The 19,227-nt window shown below is 42.9% G+C and overlaps 1 protein-coding gene across 5 annotated transcripts in view; it reads left to right on the top strand.

Annotated features, from left to right (window-relative positions):
• TRRAP (transformation/transcription domain associated protein) overlaps positions 1-19,227 on the top strand; it is a 166,222-nt gene that overhangs the window by 113,052 nt on the left and 33,943 nt on the right. For all 5 annotated transcript variants that reach the window (XM_083413270.1, XM_083413269.1, XM_083413267.1 and 2 more), the window contains 5 exons: positions 1,292-1,493; positions 4,415-4,579; positions 8,499-8,589; positions 10,444-10,643; positions 13,638-13,899. In XM_083413270.1, coding sequence (XP_083269396.1) covers positions 1,292-1,493; positions 4,415-4,579; positions 8,499-8,589; positions 10,444-10,643; positions 13,638-13,899 — 920 coding nt within the window. The remainder of the gene's footprint in view (positions 1-1,291; positions 1,494-4,414; positions 4,580-8,498; positions 8,590-10,443; positions 10,644-13,637; positions 13,900-19,227) is intronic.

Raw genomic sequence — 19,227 nt, 5'->3', positions numbered from 1 at the left:
CTAGAGAGAATTTTAAATAGGGGAAAGGTAATTAATTTAGCAAGGAAGCACAATGTGCTCCTTTTGAACAGCCGCAAGTGCGCCTTTAGAAGCTTTCTCCATCAAGACGGCCGGGCTGAATAATTTACACTGCTTATCCGCCATCAAGGACTTTCAAGTGCCAACGTTACCTATCCTCTTGTCAAAAACGTGGTTCCTGTACAGTGTCGGAACTTGCACTCCCAATTTCATGTTTTCAAGCTACGTGCCAAAAATCGTTCTTTATTACCCTTTCCCAGCTATCGACTGAATTGGGACCCAAAGGTCACTTGCCCAGTCCCTCTTCTTCCCACTTGGCCTGCAAGGCAAAAGGAATAAAAGAGAGTCATCAGGGGTGTCAGTGATAGATAACCTGAGAAGCGAGGGAGAAAGGAAGTCTAAAGACAAATCCTGCTGTTAGCAGTAGAAAGCCGTAATAAGGCAAGCCATTTATCAGCCTTTTCCTTCAGTAATAAGTTGCCGCGCCGCACAGCCTAGGACACGAAAAGCTGTTAGCAAAAAATAAAGTGGCTGAGTAATACCCAGGCTAATTAGCTGTTTAATAAGCTATTTGACAGATAAGGTTATTTTCCATTTGCCATGTTTTTCTCCTGGTCCCATCAATTTTTTTATTGCCGCAGGCTGTTACTCCAGGTTATGTGGTCCAAACTTAAGTAAAACTGAGAGCAGCTTCTGACACTTGTGCTGATGCAAAGGAACAGGAAGTGCTGACACCTTGTGCTTCCTGTTTCTTTGCATTGTCATAATGTCTGAAATAGGTTTCTTGTGTCTTCCCCAGAAGGGAGCTGTGGATTTGTGCAGTTTCTCAGCGGAGGGGGGAGTTGCAATGTTGGGCTTTAGGCTGAGGAATAGGAGGAATGAATTCATCCAGCAGACACATAATTTGGGTGGGGAATTGGCACTGGCTTCCTCTCGCCTCTAGGATATAAAGTACAGCTACTTTCCCCATGTTATTATAAAGCAGCCTTTGCCAACCCGGTGCCCTCCAGTTGTTTGGACTATAGCTGCTATTCACTGGCTGGAGCTGATGGCAGCTGTCATCCAAAACATCCGGTGGGGAGCAGGTTGATGAAACCTGTTACAAAGCAACACAGGGATATTTTTATTTTTACTATGGAAAACTCCAGACGTTTCTAAGAACCGGCTTGATTGTTTTATTTACGGATTCTGCTGTTGCATTCCATTCTCTCTTTGTTGTTCCTTGCGCTTGTTAAAGTTCATCAAATATCCTGCCCCATCATGTTTCCCCCAGGTCCGAGGAAGCAAACAAAGCCTTCTCTGCAGCTGTGCAGATGCACGACGTTCTAGTGAAGGCCTGGGCGATGTGGGGAGACTACTTGGAAAATATATTTGTGAAGGAGCGTCAGCTGCATCTCGGGGTCTCGGCCATCACTTGCTACCTGCATGCCTGTCGCCATCAGAATGAGAGCAAGTCCAGGAAGTATTTGGCAAAGGTGAGGCCCTTTCCATCTGGCCTACGGGGCGAGGCCCAGACTCACCAGCCCTACTACGTTAAATATCTATTCTGCAGTTGACCTCCTTTGTAATGTCTCATTTTGAAATCTTTAAAATAATATTTTAGTTTTCTGTTGTGTTGCTTTGACTATACAGTGGTACCTCGGGTTACATACGCTTCAGGTTACAGACTGCAAACGCAAAAATAGTACCTCGGGTTAAGAACTTTGCTTCAGGATGAGAACAGAAATCGTGCTCCGGCGGCGCAGCAGCAGCAGGAGGCCCCATTAGCTAAAGTGGTGCTTCAGGTTAAGAACAGTTTCAGGTTAAGAACGGACCTCCGGAACAAATTAAGTACTTAACCCGAGGTACCACTGTATGCTCTATATTTGACTTACTTCAGATTGTTTTAGTGATTTAATATGCTGTAAACTACTTTGAGATTTTTCTTAAAAAGATAAAGCGGTATAGAAATTTTAAAAATAAAATAAATACTGCGAATGCAGAGGTGTTTGTGTATGTGGCTTATAAGAGGAGCTCCGGCGTTTCTGCCTGACATACAGATTATACCGTTGGGAATGGGCTGTTGTGACAAGGATGCTGATACGGCGCACAATTCATATGTTTTAAACACAGACTGAGGGCTTCAGCAGATGTTGGTGAACGTAAGCACTAAATGGCAGACACGTTGTCGGAGGAAGTCAACATGCACACTAGCTGTGTGGACAGTGGCCTTTTGCATTCTAGCACAGCTCACCAGAGTTTAGGGAAACGAAAGACTGGGTGTTGTCTTGCCTTCTTTTTTAGAGGATAGTCTTCCTTGAAGACGGGTGCACAACAGGTGTTGTCAGCTTTCCTGATCCTTTCCCAAGGCCATCTATCATGGCAAAGAAATGGTCTCCACAACCAGTTGGGAATTAGCCAGAGCTGGCTTAGGTTGGGGGATGGAGAGGTGAAACTATCCGTAGCCATCGACTATCTGCTTTCAAGGAAAGCGGGGGAAATTCAGTTGACTCAGATATTATCCTCTGATACATAATAAACTACCCAGATGCTCCTGAGGCCACATTCCCCCTCCTCCATTACTATATTCCTACTTTAAGAACCCTGGATGTACACATCCAAATGACTGCAAACCTGGAACAGATTCAGATTCAGTTTGCGTGGTTCCCTGGTTCCCAGTGCTTTTATTTTTATTTGAGGTCACTTCAGTGCTGCTTAATGCAGCGGTTGGACTTCACCTCCAGGGACGTTCTCCATTGTCTCCAGAGACAGTCGGATGCCAACATCAACAGCAGTTTGTGTGTATATGAAGTTCAAACATGTGGTGTGCTCCAGTTTGAGGAAAGCTGGGTTATTGGGGGAAAGAGAGGCTATATCAATTAGGAAAAGCTGGAGTAAGCAGCTGCTAAAGCAGGCCAATAAAAGGGTGTCTTTCTTTCTCAGTTCCCTCTAGAGCAGGGGTGGGCAGTGGGGTGGTCTCCAGATGTTGGACTCAGTTGTGGATAATGGGGGTCCGACGGTGTATAGAAGGCACGGTGTTGACTGCGGGACTGGGAAAGGGGCCAAGTGGAAGTTGGGTTAGTTAGACAAAGAGCCTTGCTTTCTCCCTGCCATATATTAAAATATAGCAGTTGAATTTCTTGACATATCCAAACTAGCTGTATATCACAATCGTCATTGTGGCCCCGGTTTCAAAAAATCTAAAGCGCACCCCAGAACATACCCAGTTCTATCTGCTGAAATGGAAGTTAGATAATGGATTATAGCTTCTAGCACCTGAGCTTCAGTTGAACTTCGGTTTAAGCCAAAAGGTTCTAAAATGGATTTCTCCCCTAATCTTTGACAAATGACTACTATTGTGCCCTGTATTTAAGAGAGAGAGAGAGAGAGAGAGAGAGAGATTTGTTTGGGCAAGTTGCCAAACTAATTCAAATGTGAGTTCCTAAATGGCTCTTGCAGTCTTTCAATACTGCTTTCGTTTTAAATGTAAAGTGTGCATAAACGTGACCTGCTAGTTATCTAAAAATAAAGAAAATGTACTGTTTTTACCAAACTAGATTTGCATTTGTGTATTAATGGGCATTTTGGGGTAAACACAGAACACTACACACTTTTAGCTGTGAAGCAGAACAGAGCTGATTTTAATCTTGCAGCTGTTGCACATTACATTTAATTCTGCCAGCTTACTTCTTTCCAAATATTACTATTTTGGGGATTTGACTTCATATTTTGCTTCTTTTTTGCATTTGTTAGTCACCTAATAACAATTCTCCAGCTTACAAAAGTATCTTACAGATCTGACATTTATTGTCTCCAGTATAGTTTGGAAGCTATCCCATTGTTTGTTTGTTTATTATTTTTATAGCCGAAGGTGGATTTCCCTGACAGCATTTGGCATAATAATCATGACCTCTTTAACCCTTTTTTTGGACCTGTTTTACATCTTTCTGGACTGGAGCAAGATACAAAGGGCTTATCTCACAATAGTATTCAAGTCATTCCAGTGAAGATAGTCAGATCACACTTTGTCTGATACCGGTTGCTCACTAGAGTGGTTTCCTGTTGAATGGAAAGGTCTTTCCCTTCATTTAGGACCTTGGAGCCTGTTTACCTGGCTGCTGAAATAAAGTTTTAAGTTATGGCAACTTAGAGGCATTGGACAGCTGAGATGCCTGCATTGCAGGGAGTTGGGACTAGACGAACCTTGGGGTGCCTTCCAACTATTACTGCATCTAGCGTTAGTCCTATTCAGAGTAGACCCATAGAAATTAATGGACATGACAAAGGTGAGGGGGGTGGCAGCATGCAAAAACCAGAACTTAGCCTTTGCCCAAACTCTCTTTCCATGTGGGGGATATTGAAATGTCATCTACCCATTCTCCTATGAAAGGACTTCATTTTCGCTCTTTTTGTTTAGGTCCTTTGGCTACTGAGCTTCGACGATGACAAGAACACGCTAGCAGATGCTGTTGACAAGTACTGCATTGGAGTCCCCCCTATCCAATGGCTGGCTTGGATTCCACAGCTGTTAACTTGTCTGGTTGGGTCAGAAGGGAAACTTCTGTTAAACCTTATTAGTCAGGTAGGAGAGTTTGCAATAACGCCTGATTCATTGTTTCTCATACTTTAGAAGTATAAGCTTTTTATCTATCCATTTTTTAAAGGTAAAACTGAAGGCAATATAATTGTGTTTTTAAAGGTCCCCCCCCCCCCGAAACTGTTACACTGTGTGTTGTGTATTTTCATATGTGGTGTTTAATGGGTTTAGTAAGGATAACATGGCATAGAATACCATGATTCCAGTAGGGATGCATATCTGTGAAAGGAATCACTACTTCAACTGCAGTCTTTAAATACGGATATTTTTAATTGCACATGAAGTCACTTGCAGATGATGAACCACACAAAATAGTGCTGAAATCTCAGATAAAACGGAAGATTACATGTAAGATTATTTATTTATTTTACTTGCTTACCGTTTTTTTCCGCTCCATAAGGCACACTTTTTTCCTCCTAAAAAGTAAGGGGAAATGTCTGTGCGTCTTATGGAGCGAATGTGTGGTCAATCGCTGGCTCCCTTTCTGGCCCCACCCCCATGCCCAGGCCTCCATTGTTGAATGTTCTGCAGATGGAGGCTGTTTGTTTCCCCAGCGACATGTGACTGGCTGATTAGATTATCTGTCTGGAAACTGTAGAAACGGCTCCTTTTCCTTTCCTAAAGAAGCTGCAGAACTGTGAGTTGAACCCCATAAAAACAGAATTTTTCCCCTTTGCAAAGTAAGCTCAACAACTTTGAGCTGATTCTCAAAAAAACGGGGCTTTTTCCCTTTGCAAGAGAAGCTGCACAACTTTGAGCTGATCCGCAAAAAACCGGGGCTTCCCCCTTTTCTTCCTCTAAAAACTAGATGCGTCTTATGGTCAAGTGCTTCTTATGGAGCAAAAAATACGGTAAAATATTTGTATATAGCAGTGTCCTTGAAACAAATACTGACGTGGTTTAAAGCAATCATAAATATATACATACAGTATGCACATTAAAAAAACCCTCCCATAAAAAAATCTAAAATTGAAGATCATGAGCTGATTACAGGATAAAGTTTTTCCTTTTTATTTATGATGTCCCATCTTTGGCAAAAGACTGAAAACGGTTTGCCCAGAATTGGCTTTGTTAAATCCCTTTTCTTTTTTCTTTTTTTGCGGGCAAAATGCAGATGCATGCTTTAAATCACCGTTAATTGCACCAAGACTTATTGTAACTAGGTATTGGAAATTCATGGAAGGAGCCTCTTTGATGAATTGGTATAACTAAGCTCTGGAAATTTAAGAAACTCTCCAATAAATTTAGAATGGCACAAGTTATAAAACAAAAGGGCTGCTTTACAATTGAGCAGCCTTCCTGCATTATGTACACAGGGAAGAATGACCATAAAAGCCTTCATATATGCATTTTTGGTTGCTTTGATTATTTTTTATGTTATCCTTACTTCGCCAAACCTTTATTAGGCATTGAGATATAGGTTACCATAAAACATCCATATATAAAAATATATGCAAATAAACAGCCATGTAAAAATACGTAATAACGGAGATTTTCATTGGCGTTTCTTCCTGCTAAATAGTGCCACTCACCACTCTGAGAGATACCTTTGATTAAAAACTCATCCACTCAGCTTCCAAATTATATTGCAGTTACTTCCGGGTTAATGTCAGTCAGATGGAATCTGATATTTTCATTTTGTCGTGATGTTAGACTATCCAAAAAAGGGGATAGCGTGTGTTTGCGTAGCTGGGGGGTGAACGAATTCCCATGCCCCACAAATAATCCAGAGATGCATTTTAAACAAAAGCACACATTCCACTCATGTAAAAACACGCTGATTCCCGGACCATCCGCGGGCCAGATTGAGAAGGTGATTGGCCCAGATCCGGCCCCCGGGCCTTAGTTTGCCTACCCATGGTGTAGGAGTAACAGACACCCACATACTCACTGCAAAAAAGGAGGAGCAAAGTGTTTGGGAGCTCTTCAGACGTGTGCAGTCCTGCTCATTTGTCCAATCCTGGCAAGCTATAGTATGTCTTTCCATGCTGTGCAAATGGAGTCAAAGAGTGATTTGCTTTTGCAGACCGTAGTCTCTGGTGCAATGGTGTTGGTATAGCACAAGCTAGGCTTTTATTTATCAGGAGTCTTTAAATATGTGAAATACAGAAACGAAATCCTCGCCATGATCAGACTGTTCCAGCTGTCATTACTGTACATTTTATGCTGATCTCAAATGGGCCATTACAGGTGGGAGTTAATTCATTGCAAACGTTTTAAAGTGACATTTCAGTTCCTTTGGAAGCCGGTGCGGTATATTTTTTGATAAAAAGGATGGCAAGAGGAACCTCCTGCCATAGCTTATCGTCTGCCTTGCCTCATAGAATCTGGTCAGATATATTGTTCCTATCATTTAATAGATACCAAGACGTATAGATTTAAAGGCAAAAATGGCACATTAATGTGTGTTCGCCGTTTCCCCCCCTCCTCTCCCCGGAGGAGTCATGAAACCTCTGCTTGGTGAAAGTGGTATCCCTTTACATTAAGTGGCTATTTTTCACCCAGTAGAGCAGCAATTTTGTGAGATAGGGTTACGCTCTAATGGGCCCAGCTAACACATCGTGCTGGGTTCATTGGGAATTGTGGTCTTATTTAAAGACTAAATGCTGTCTTTCTGTGCCTCTCTCTTTTTATCTGCATCAGTAAGATCTTTTTAGTGCTCTGTATGCTATCTCATTATGCAGATGTCTGGCTTACAAAGTAATATGATAGAATCCTTGTCAGCTTCCCTTTATAACCCTTTCGGAGCGGCTTTTATATCAGATTGGGCGATGCCTCTATCAGGATCCGATCCCTACGTTTAGTTAGTTAGTTTTCTTACGTGTCCCTTTCACCTTAAAGGTCCCAGGGTGCGTTATAGCAATAAGATAGACAACTTATAAAACAGTTAAGGTCTATAAACCAAAAAAAGATCAAAAGCACTTGCGTATAGAGTGGTACCTCTGGTTATGAACTTAATTTGTTCCGGAGGTCCGTTCTTAACCTGAAACTGTTCTTAATCTGAGGTACCACTTTAGCTAATGGGGCCTTCTGCTGCTGCCGCGCCGTCGGAGCACAATTTCTGTTCTCATCCTGAGGTAAAGTTCTTAATCCAAGGTACTACTTCTGGGTTAGCGGAGTCTGTAACCGGAAGCATTTATAACCCAAGGTGTTTGTAACCCGAGGTACCACTGTATAAAGCAATTAAGATGGTTCCATATATGAAAATGCAAACATTTAAAAACAAGTGTCCACATATAGAAACCCTTTCAAATAGTTCCCTGGAATAATAGCAGCCTGGAATAAAGATCTCCCCTCAAGAGGATGATTTGCATAGATGAAGAACTTCAGTATATAATTAAGAACAAAAACCCTGAGTGAGAGAGAGAGAGAGAGGAAAAAAAGAAGCAGCACAAAATGTCTAATTGTGCAGAGTGGACCAGCACACCAGGTGGGCAAGGGGGTAAGATATGCTATTGCTGGTTTTAAATAACTCGTGCAATGATATATAGACCTTGGACACAATGGAGAATTATAAATTAGATGGACTTACGATAAGCAGTTTGAAAGGTTACCCCAAGAACCCACGGAGGGGAGGAGGGAAGCCTTGAGATTCAGAAGAATCTTGTGTAGTCTTTATTATTTTTGAATATGAGTATGAATGAATTTGCAAAATCAAATAAAAGTTGTATAAAAAGATATGCTATTGCTCCCCACCATGTTCAGGACTTTCATTGAAATATTGCCCAGACGGGCCCTTTATTTGCACTTTCACCTGCTGTATATATCATTATTTAAAAAAAATATTTTTGAGTAGTTATGCTTAGGCATCAATCGGTTGGCAGATCTGTTTGGATCACAGTATTTTTCATGAGGCCGTTGAGAATTCACATGTATTTTTTTTTTTTTTTTAATGGCAAAATAGGTTGGGCGAGTCTATCCCCAGGCAGTCTACTTTCCTATTCGGACCCTCTACTTGACACTGAAGATAGAACAGCGGGAGCGCTACAAAAGTGGTAAGCAGCAGGCATGATGTCCTTCGCCCTTTCTCAAGTTGGGCAATTTGCCTCAACTTCGCTTCTAGAGTTGGCTGAAAGGCAGCTTCTTTGTTCAGCCTCCTTATGCTTACAAAAATGGACCCCCGTTAAGTCATAGGGGGTATTTGGGGGGGGGGGTGTTAAACAAATATATACATACATATGTACTGATGATCGAGGAACACGGGTGGCGCTGTGGTCTAAACCGCTGAGCCTCTTGAGCTTGCCAATTGGAAGACGGCGGTTCAAATCCCTGCAACGGTGTGAGCTCCCGTTGCTCTGTCCCAGCTCCTGCCAACCTAGCAGTTCGAAACCACGCCAGTACAAGTAGATAAATGTGGCGGGAAGGTAAATGACATTTCTGTGCGCTCTAGCTTCCGTCACGGTGTTCCGTTGCGCCAGAAGCAGTTTAGTCATGCTGGCCACATGACCTGGAAAGCTGTCTGTGGACAAATTTCAGCTCCCTCGGCCTGAAAGCGAGATGAGCGCCGCAACCCCATAGTCGCCTTTGACTGGACTTAACCATCCGGGGTCCTTTACCTTTACTGATGATCACTTGAATTCAATATTTTGAAGTGTAATTGTATTGTGGATTGTTATTACTATGCAAGGATAGCATCTGAGGTCTGTAATCCCTCCTACCCCATTGTTAATTCATATCAGATCTCACAGATCCCAGATTCATTTTCCTTCCATTCAAAATGTCCTGGAGGTATAATAATGAAAGGCGCTCCAGATGCCTGTGGTTTTTTTATATATAAAAAACTGCACCAACATGAGAGCAGTGGCTGTGTTAAATTAGAGTGTAAGTATTTTGGGGTCATCTAGACCCCTGGTATTTAAGGTGCAGTGCACCAGGAGGCTACAGTACTATTGAATAGTGGCTCCCAAATGGTGGTCCACATACCCAAGGGGTCATAACAAAACTACCATACAGATATCAAAATTTTCAAAAGTAAGGGATACACGGCTTGGCTTTTGAAAAACAGGGGTCCGCAATACTTGGCTAATTGGGAACCACTGCTATAGAATGATTGACAAATGCACACCCCTACTGTAGGAGAACATGTGGATTGTGCAGTGGCATGAATTAGACTTAAAAACATTTCATAACTGACCCTTTAGGTCATTTCCCTAACTCACCCCTTTATATTGTAAACTGCCATGTGGTCCTCATATGAAGGGCTGTATAGTAATAATAACAGCAATAATAATATAGGAGCATGAAAATATCCTAAATGCATAACAGGGTTAAAACAAATTGCTTCTAAGTGTTAGAGTCTGATAAAAATGATCAGAAATGCATAGCTTGTTTTTAAAATTTAGGCTTTCTCCCCTTTTGCTAGGCAGCATTTGGTTGCTGTTTAAAACAGATTATGATATTGCAGTATTCTCTCTGGACAGTCTTTCTCGGAAATGACTTGTTTCCTTGTGGCTAATGGTGACTTTGGAGCCCAGACACGTCGTGGGATTTTATGAATGGAAAGGCTACTCTGAACGTCTATTCTAGAAATATGTTTTAGCAGTTCCTGGCACACCAAAACCAAGCAGTTGGAGGGGAAGAAAGTTGAGGACCATAAAGCTATTTCTGTTTTCCAGTGTGGGTCTTCTATGAAATATTTTCTTTTTGTCAGCTTTATTGAAGTGGAAACAGGAAGTATTTGTTTGCAGCAGAAATTCTTGTAAACGTTTTGTGTTAATAATGTGCCTGTCGACGTAGCGGGATTGCAATTTCTTTTCTAATTTACAGAGAAATTGCAACTTATTTTTAAGGTTCTGGGGTGCTTTGTAGTGCTAATGGTGTTTTCTGGGAATCTTTCCATCCCCTGTAAGATTCCGGACAGCAGCAGCCAAGTTCAGTCGGAAACCAGTCCCATTCGGCTTCGGACCCTGGGCCAATCAGAGCCACAGCTCCCATGTGGCGTTGCAGCCGAATTATGCACATGCAAAGAGAATTGCACCCCACCCTCCTCTCCTCTCTGGAAGGGATAGTGGATCAGATGGTCTGGTTCAGAGAAAACTGGCACGAAGAGGTATGTTTCTTCCATTTAGAACTGGAATTTTAAAAACATGTACAGTGGTGCCCCGCAAGACGAATGCCTTGCAAGATGGAAAACCCGTTGGACGAAAGGGTTTTCCGTTTTGGAGGTGCTTCGCAGGACGAATTTCTCTATGGGCTTGCTTCGCAAGACGAAAATGTCTTGCGATTCCTGGGGGGTTTTTTTCGCTCCCCACCCCCTTTTTCTAAGGCACTAAGCTGCTAATAGCCTTTTAGCAGCTAATCCGCTAATCCCTTAAGCCTTTAATAGCCGCTAATAGCAGCTAAACTGCTAATAGCGCTAATCCGCTAATAGGGTTGCTTCGCAAGACGAAAAAACCGCTAGACGAAGAGACTCACGGAACGGATTCTTTTCGTCTTGCGAGGCACCACTGTACAGGGGTCTCTCCACTTACGCCGGGGTTGTGTTCCCAGGAACCCCTTGAAAAACTGTTTAAAAAACAAGTAGCACTGACCAGACAGGTGGCAATGGTGGCTAATAATAATAATAATAATAATAATAATAATAATAATAATAAATTTATACCCCGCCCTCCCCAGCCAAGACCGGGCTCAGGGCGGCTAACAACCAATAATAAAAACAAGTTGATTAAAATACAATTTAAAAGATTAAGGTACAATATTAAAACAATTAGGGAGCAATCTCATCATAGGAGGAGAAAGGAAAAAGAAAAAGGGGGAGGGAATCAAACTGATTCTGAGCCAAAGGCCAGGTGGAACAACTCTGTCTTACAGGGCCTGCGGAAAGAGAGGAGATCCCGCAGGGCCCTGGTCTCCTGAGACAGAGCATTCCACCAGGCCGGAGCCAGTGTTGAGAAGGCCCTGGCTCTGGTTGAGGCTAATCTAACTTAATCTAATCTAATCTTAGTCTTCCTCATCGATGGAGGGTGATGTGCAAAAGCTGCTGGGATTGCAGTTGCAAAGGCTCCTGGGATTGCTAGCCATTTTCCTGCTCTTTTCGGGCAATTTTTGCTCTTTCTGCAGTTTGTAATGGATTTATGTAATTATTTCCTGGGTTCCATATCAGATTGGGTGATACGTGGTCACCTGCGAGCAAAATGCACGTAGGTGGGGGGAGGCCTGTATATCACCATCCTGCTTCCACCTGCTCCTGGTATTGAGATCATTTCAAGCTTTTGCACCTTGCACACTGATTCAGGGGGGGCTTGCATTTCTTGGGACTGACTTGGTGCTCTAGGCCTTTGTCAAGCCTAGGCTCAGATACAGCCAAAGTAGCTTGTTGGGCAGAAGGCAGGGAGCCCAATAGTAAGTATAAGACCAAACGGGAAGCAGAGCCAGTTAATTTTAGTTTTGTCTCCATCTCCACCCTCTTGAGTTATGCAAGTGGCAACACTGGGACTCAGCAGCAGCAGGAGCAACCTGACAGGTCGTGCTACCACCTAGACTGGGTTTTGTCAGTATATGGAAACATCACCGCTGCAGACACACAGATTGTTGACATCCCATGATGCGCCTATGTGTGGGAAAGAAGAGCTTCCCAGGACATTCACAGGCTGGATAAGTCTTTGTGAAGAGTGTAACTTGAAACCTTCTGTGTGCGCATGTTCAGGAAGTTTATCTGACTTGCTAGAAGAACTGAACTGAAAGGACGTGTTTTTCTCTCGTGCTGTAATGTCAGAAATAAACATCATGTAAATAGATTTCTGACTTATTTTCTTTCCCCTGCGGAAGCAGGAGGGAGGGGTTGTGCATTTTACCCACTCTTGGGAAAATGTCGCCTATCAAAATCTCCCTGGTCTGTCTGGATATCAGCCAGAGGAGGTTACCGGTAAGCAAGCTCCGAGAACAGTGAGAGGGGCCAGCCTCTGTGGAGGGGGCTTGCAAACTGACAGTTTTGAGTAGGAAGGCAGACATGTGGACTTAACAATTATAATAAAAAAATTTTATTTATACCTTGTCCACCTGGCTGGGTTTCTCTAGGGACTCTTGGAAGAATAAAGGCTGAGGTTGGTGGGGCGGTGCCCCGTTTGCCTTAATGGACAAGCCATCCCTGCCTCCCATTGACTTCTTCCTCCTTTACTTCCCATTTTTTATTTAAGTACAGTGGTGCCTTGCAAGACAAAAAGAATCCGTTCCGCGAGTCTTTTCGTCTTGCGGTTTTTTCGTCTTGCGAAGCAAGCCCATTAGCGGATTAGCGCTATTAGCGCTATTGGCAGTTTAAGGGCTATTAACGCCTGTTAAAGGCTTAAGGGATTAGCGGTTTAGCTGCTAAAATCGTTTTAGCAGTTTAGCGCTTCAGAAAAAGGGGTTTTGGAGTGGAAAAAAACCTCAAAAATTTTCATCAATTTTCGTCTTGCGAAGCAAGCCCATAGGGAAATTCGTCTTGCGAAGCGCCTCTGAAAACGGAAAACCCTTTCGTCTTGCGGGTTTTCCGTCTTGCGAGGCATTCGTCTTGCGGGGCACCACTGTATGTATATAGCACTTTGCAAGTAAAGCAGACCTTTCAAAGTTATTTACCAGATGCTGAAAAGCGACAGCAGTTTCCGTGAAGGATTCGTGCAACCAAAGGGTAAAATATAGAACATTTCATAAATAAATGTGTGTCTAAAATTGTTGTTTGGACTTCCTGACAAGCAAAAAGCAGTGCAGGAAAGTTGGCTATATGCAGACAGGTTTGCGTCCAAAAAGCTAGGAATTGCAACACGCTGGTAATATGTCACATGTGTATTGATTTATTTTAAAGGGTTTTTATCCCACTTTTCGGGCAAAAGGGCTCCTGAAGCATTTTTTACAGATAAACCAACAAAATAACCCCAAGTCAGTCCCTGATCTCAGGATTGCAGTCTAGAATACATGACAGAAAAGCAAAACCGGCTGGGGAGAGGAAGAGCAAAATTCTTAGCACTGCTTTCTGTAACTCCATCTCAGAATGTTGCTGTACGGCGCCAAATGTGTACTTCATTATTCCCGTTGAAAAAAGTGCTGTTTTTGTGTTTGATGGCGTTAGGTCCTTCGACAGCTTCAGCAAGGCCTGGCCAAGTGCTACTCTGTCGCCTTTGAGAAGAGTGGAGCGGTTTCAGATGCCAAAATCACCCCCCACACACTGAATTTTGTCAAGAAGTTGGTCAGCACCTTTGGTGTCGGTCTGGAGAACGTCTCCAATGTCTCCACCATGTTTTCCAGCGCTGCTTCAGAGTCGCTAGCGAGGAGAGCCCAGGCGACGGCTCAAGACCCTGTCTTCCAGAAACTGAAAGGGCAGTTCACAACAGGTGTGTGGTTTTTATACAGTTTGTGGTTAACTTTCACCCTACAGATTGTGTGACCCAGACACTGAATGCTTTCTGCTCTGACTCATCTGGGAATAGTACTTTGGAGGTTTTTTAAGCAGAGGTTGGATGATAATGATAATAATGATAATGATTATTTATTTATTTATTTATTTATACCCCATCCATCTGGCTGGGCTTCCCCAGCCACTCTGGGCGGCTTCAAACAAAATATTAAAATACAGTAATGCATCAAACATTAAAAGCTTCCCTAAACAGGGCTGCCTTCAGATGTCTTCTAAAAGTCTGGTAGTTGTTCTCTTTGACATCTGGTGGCCTGAGGGTGCTCCACAGGGCAGGTGCCACTACTGAGAAGGCCCTCTGCCTAGTTCCCTGTAACTTGGCTTCTCGCCAAGGGAGGGAACTGCCAGAAGACCCTCGGTGCTGGACCTCAGTGTCTGGGTAGAATGATGGGGGTGGAGACGCTCCTTCAGATATACTGGACCGATGGATGTCCATCAGTAAGGGATTCTTTAGTAGCTGTGATTGCTGCAGCTTGGACTAGATGACCCTTGAGATCCCTTCAGCTCTACAATGGCTACGATTCCTTTTCTATCCAAAATTTGCATCAGAAATAATGATGCTTGCTACTCCTTCAAGAAAAGGTTTTTCTTTTCCTCCCTTCTAAATCAAAGCAAACTTCAGATGTAATGGGAAACTGTGCTATGAGAATGAGCCACACTGAACTTCAGGAATGCAAGTAGCCTCCCTCGCTGAGACCCAGCCGAGGCTGGAGCAAGTTGTTGTTGTTGTTTAGTCGTTTAGTCGTGTCCGACTCTTCGTGACCCCATGGACCAGAGCACGCCAGGCACTCCTGTCTTCTACTGCCTCCCGCAGTTTGGTCAGATTCATGTTTGTAGCTTCGAGAACACTGTCTAACCATCTTGTCCTCTGTCGTCCTCTTCTCCTTGTGCCCTCCATCTTTCCCAACATCAGGGTCTTTTCCAGGGAGTCTTCTCTTCTCATGAGGTGGCCAAAGTATTGGAGCCTCAGCTTCAGGATCTGTCCTTCCAGTGAGCACTCAGGGCTGATTTCCTTCAGAATGGAGAGGTTTAATCTTCTTGCAGTCCATGGGACTCTCAAGTCCTGGAGGACAAGTGGCTTGATGGGGAGAGGAAGCAAAAGCGAAATGATTGCTGATTTAGAGCAAGAAGGGGACAGAGGGCACAGGTGGAGATGCTTTCCCAGCTCATCCAAACCAGGATCGGATAGGCTCTTGCAGATAATTGGTTCTTTGCCCCTAGGCAAGGAACCACAGTGAAGGAATCACTGCCTTTCCGGTGTTGCTGTCTCAATATCTTGTATTAATATTGTCTGCTATTTTAATTAAAGCACTTACCATAGAACCAACCCCATGGTGGGACCCTCTCTCATCTCATTCCCTTTTATATCTACAAGGAGATTGAAATCTTCTGTTTTCAAACTAGCCACAGTTCCCTGTGGCATCCAAACTTGGGGCACTATGGTTTGTTTAAACAATCATTAGTGAGAACAATTGCATTTGGCTTGTTCTCACTAAGCATTGTTTAAGCAACAACAGCTTCCAGAATTCAGACATCACAGGGACAGTGGAAGTAGGAGCTTTTGCAATCCATGTGAATATGAAAAATGAGGGAGAAAGGAAGTGTTTAGCCCAAAGTTGGCCACTTTCCATTACTGTTCTGGTAAACCAAGGTTTTCTCTTATGTCTGAACTCAGCCTATTTTCTCTGTTGCCCTTTGGAATAGTATATGAGCATTTAGAAAGAATTAGGGAGCAGCCTAGTGAGTGAAAGAGAGTTGGGTAATTTCCTTTATCTGCTATAAATGTCACAGAATTATGTTAAGAATCCTTTTGTGGTATTTAATTCAGTAAAATACCTAATTCATTAACTGAGTAGGAAAACAATTATATCAAACCATTTAGATAAGAAAACAAATCTCAAAGTAGTCCAGGTTTACACCTAAAATGCACAGTGTGCTTGTTGGAAGAGTTATATGTTTATTTTTCCTAAATTAGAAGCATCTGGGTAAGTGATGTGATTTAAACTTTGGGGTGTCTGGTACTCATGAAATTATTAATTTTTTTGCCATTTGAGTTTGATAATTTAAATCAGTTGCTATAATTGGCCTTTAAGGGGGCAATTTGGGAAGTATTTTGCTACTGTTATTCGTTTTCTGTTAACCAGCTTTGCTTTCTATTATTTATAAATCAGCACTACGTGAAAACTATTATTTGTAAGGCGCATCTGTTCTTTGCCATTATAGATTCTAGCCTTCCTCTGGCACAAGGTGCATTTTATGAAAGGGAAATTCTGCAAGCTGAATCTGGGCATTCCTTGCTCTGCACACTCATGAAATGCTAAGGAAATGGGAGTTGGAATTAAGCCCCATTGAGCTTGATGTGATTTATGTCTTGAGTAAGCATGCTTAGGACTGCAGAATAAATGCAGCTGAGTCTCTGAACTGACTACTTTGATCTCCCTGCCAGTGAAAAGGGCAGCAGGCAGAATGTTTTGTTTTGTTTTTCAATTTCCACCACCCTCTTTTACTGACAGCAAAGAGGCCAACCTTGAAGGATGTGTGTGCTTGCCAAGTCATTGGCCCTAGCCTAGAGCCACCTTTCCACCTCATTTCAAATGTGTTTGCTCTACTGGAGAATTTGTGGTCCTGGGAGATGCTGTGCAGGGGGTGCTCAAGAATAGGCTAGGATCTTTAGACTCTCATTCCCAAGGTCCGAAGCTCTGAAAGTTAGCCTTCCTTTTATGTGGCTGGAATGATTACAGTACCCCTATAACTTTTTTTAAAATGTTCATTTCCTCTTCTAGTAGAGTTATGGGATCTATATATTTCATGAACTAAGTACAATTTGTTCTCTCTCTCTCTCTCTCTCTCTCTCTCTCTCTCACACACACACACTCTCTCTCTCACACACACACACAAAGCAAACCTAAATGTGTAAATCAAAGTGTGTGTTTTTGAAATCTCTAGGTGGCATTTAAGTTGTGGAAGTGTGAGGATCAGCCCTGGTACTAAACATTTGCATTGACCATTGTTTATTTTCTTTACTGAATATATTTATATCCCTCCTGTCTCCCAAGTTGGGATTCAAGGCAGCTTACATTTAAATGCAACCTGAAGCAATAAAAACAAACTAGTTAAAAACAATACTTGAAACACATCAAAACACACTTAAAACCAGCAATTAAAATAGCTTGCCCTGACAGCAGCCCTGTGATCAGCATCGTCTGTCTGCTCCTTAGTTTTCAAAAGCCTCTCTGAATAGGAAGGTCTTAGCTAGCTGGCAGAAGGGGAGCAGAGAGGGAGCCAGTCTCACCTCTCTTGGGAGGGAGTTCCACCATACGGGAGCAGCCACAGAAAAGGCTCCGTCTTGCGTCACCAGCAGCCGTGCTTCTGATGTTGATGGGAGCAAGATAAGGTGCTCACTTGAGGGTCTTAGCACCTGGGCAGGTTCATATAGGGGGACACAATCCTTTCAGGTAGCCTGAGTCGAAGCCATATGCCAAAGCACTTGGAGCAATTTACAGTTTGAAATAGTAGCTTGCATTCTTATGAAAAATGGTAGGAAAGGAGACAGGGAAGGGGAAGATGGGGATGAGCAAATTCACGTCCCCTCTGTAATTCTATTGTTACACGATGGCCAGTTGGAATAGTCATTTAGGAGGTTGTTCCGGCAGGGAAAGGGCCAGGTGGCAGCTGGGCTCAGCTGAGCCAACGGAGGAGTCTTTGCTTTTCCACCTCCTCCTCCAAAGCTGTCAGGTGAAATGCTGCTACAGGAAATCAAGCCAAATGGTCACAAATGAGCCAGTAGAGAGGACCTTTCTGTCTCACCCCTTCTTTGCATCTAGGTGGGATGACAATCTGAAGTAAGTCAAATATAGAGCATACAGTGGTACCTCGTGTTAAGTACTTAATCGTTCTGGAGGTCCGTACTTAACCTGAAACTGTTCTTAACCTGAAGCACCACTTTAGCTATTGGGGCCTCCCGCTGCCACCGCACCGAGGAGCACGATTTCTGTTCTCATCCTGAAGCAAAGTTCTTAACCCGAGGTACTATTTCCGGGTTAGCAGAGTCTGTAACCTGAAGCGTATGTAACCCAAGGTACGACTGTATTTAAGTACAGACTCCGCTAACCCGGAAATAGTACCTCGGGTTAAGAACTTTGCTTCAGGATGAGAACAGAAATCGTGCGGCAGCAGTGGGAGGCCCCATTGGCTAAAGTATTACTTCAGGTTAAGAACAGTTTCAGGTTAAGAATGGACCTCCAGAATGAATTGAGTTCTTAACCTGAAGTACCACTGTAGTTTTATCCCACTTGTCCATCAAATATGCTCAAGATAACTTCAAAAATAAAGGTTGTTTTTTTTAAAAAAATCATAATAAAAAGGATTGTTCTGATGAAAATATTAAGCATGATAAACAACACCATCAAAACCTGCAGCATTAATAGGAAGGGATCTTTATATCTTTGATGAAAAACCTTACGGGAAGTGAAATAGTTTTCACGGGAAACCTAAAAGGTGAAAGGGTGAAGGCGTATCTGAGAAGGGTGTTCCGTAGATGGGGTGCCACCACAGAAAATGCCCTAGCCAAGTTACCACCCGCCCCTCAGAAACAGGAGGATATTCAGAGGAGGGTCTCTGATGGCAGCTTTGTGCAGAGGAAGGTGACTCTTTGAGATATCTGGTTGCCTTGAGCATTCAAGTTCAGTCAGGGTCATAGCATTGCATGGTGTCACAGCCACAATCTGATATAATGATGCAACTTGTCTGTATTTCTTGAGCAACAACCCACAGCAAACTGGTTTTGAAACTGAGGGAAATTCTAAGGTAATATGGGATGCTGGCATTCTGAATTCGCAACAGGGAAATTGAGATAGTTCCTCAGAACCTCGCTTTAATGAGCATGGGGAAAGTGGCCTTACGGGATTCTTGTGTGTCACATCCATGCCCTGCACATTAGAGAGCATGTTAAGCTCTGCATGAAGTAATCTTTGCAGCACAACAGTCGCATGACAGTAGATAATGGAAGCCTTGAACCATATGATCAAATTTAATGCGTGGCAGCTACTAGGGAAGAAGAGAGTTGCCAGCATATTGTGCTTCTTCTGGGTTTTCTGATAAGTCAAAGGGATGCAGCTGCAGTTGATACATATGTGTTGTTTCTCCATGCTTAGAAAGAATAGACAATTTTTCCTGTATGCGATGGTACTTCAAAAACTCATATCCGTATTAAAATTGGTATATAGATAAAAAGTGTTTGTTTGTTTTG

This window comes from Podarcis tiliguerta, assembly GCF_965153285.1.
Source record: "Podarcis tiliguerta genome assembly, chromosome: 14".
NCBI lineage: Eukaryota > Metazoa > Chordata > Lepidosauria > Squamata > Lacertidae > Podarcis > Podarcis tiliguerta.
Note: the sequence above shows the minus strand (reverse complement) of the source record. Positions and strands in the feature narration are given on the sequence as shown.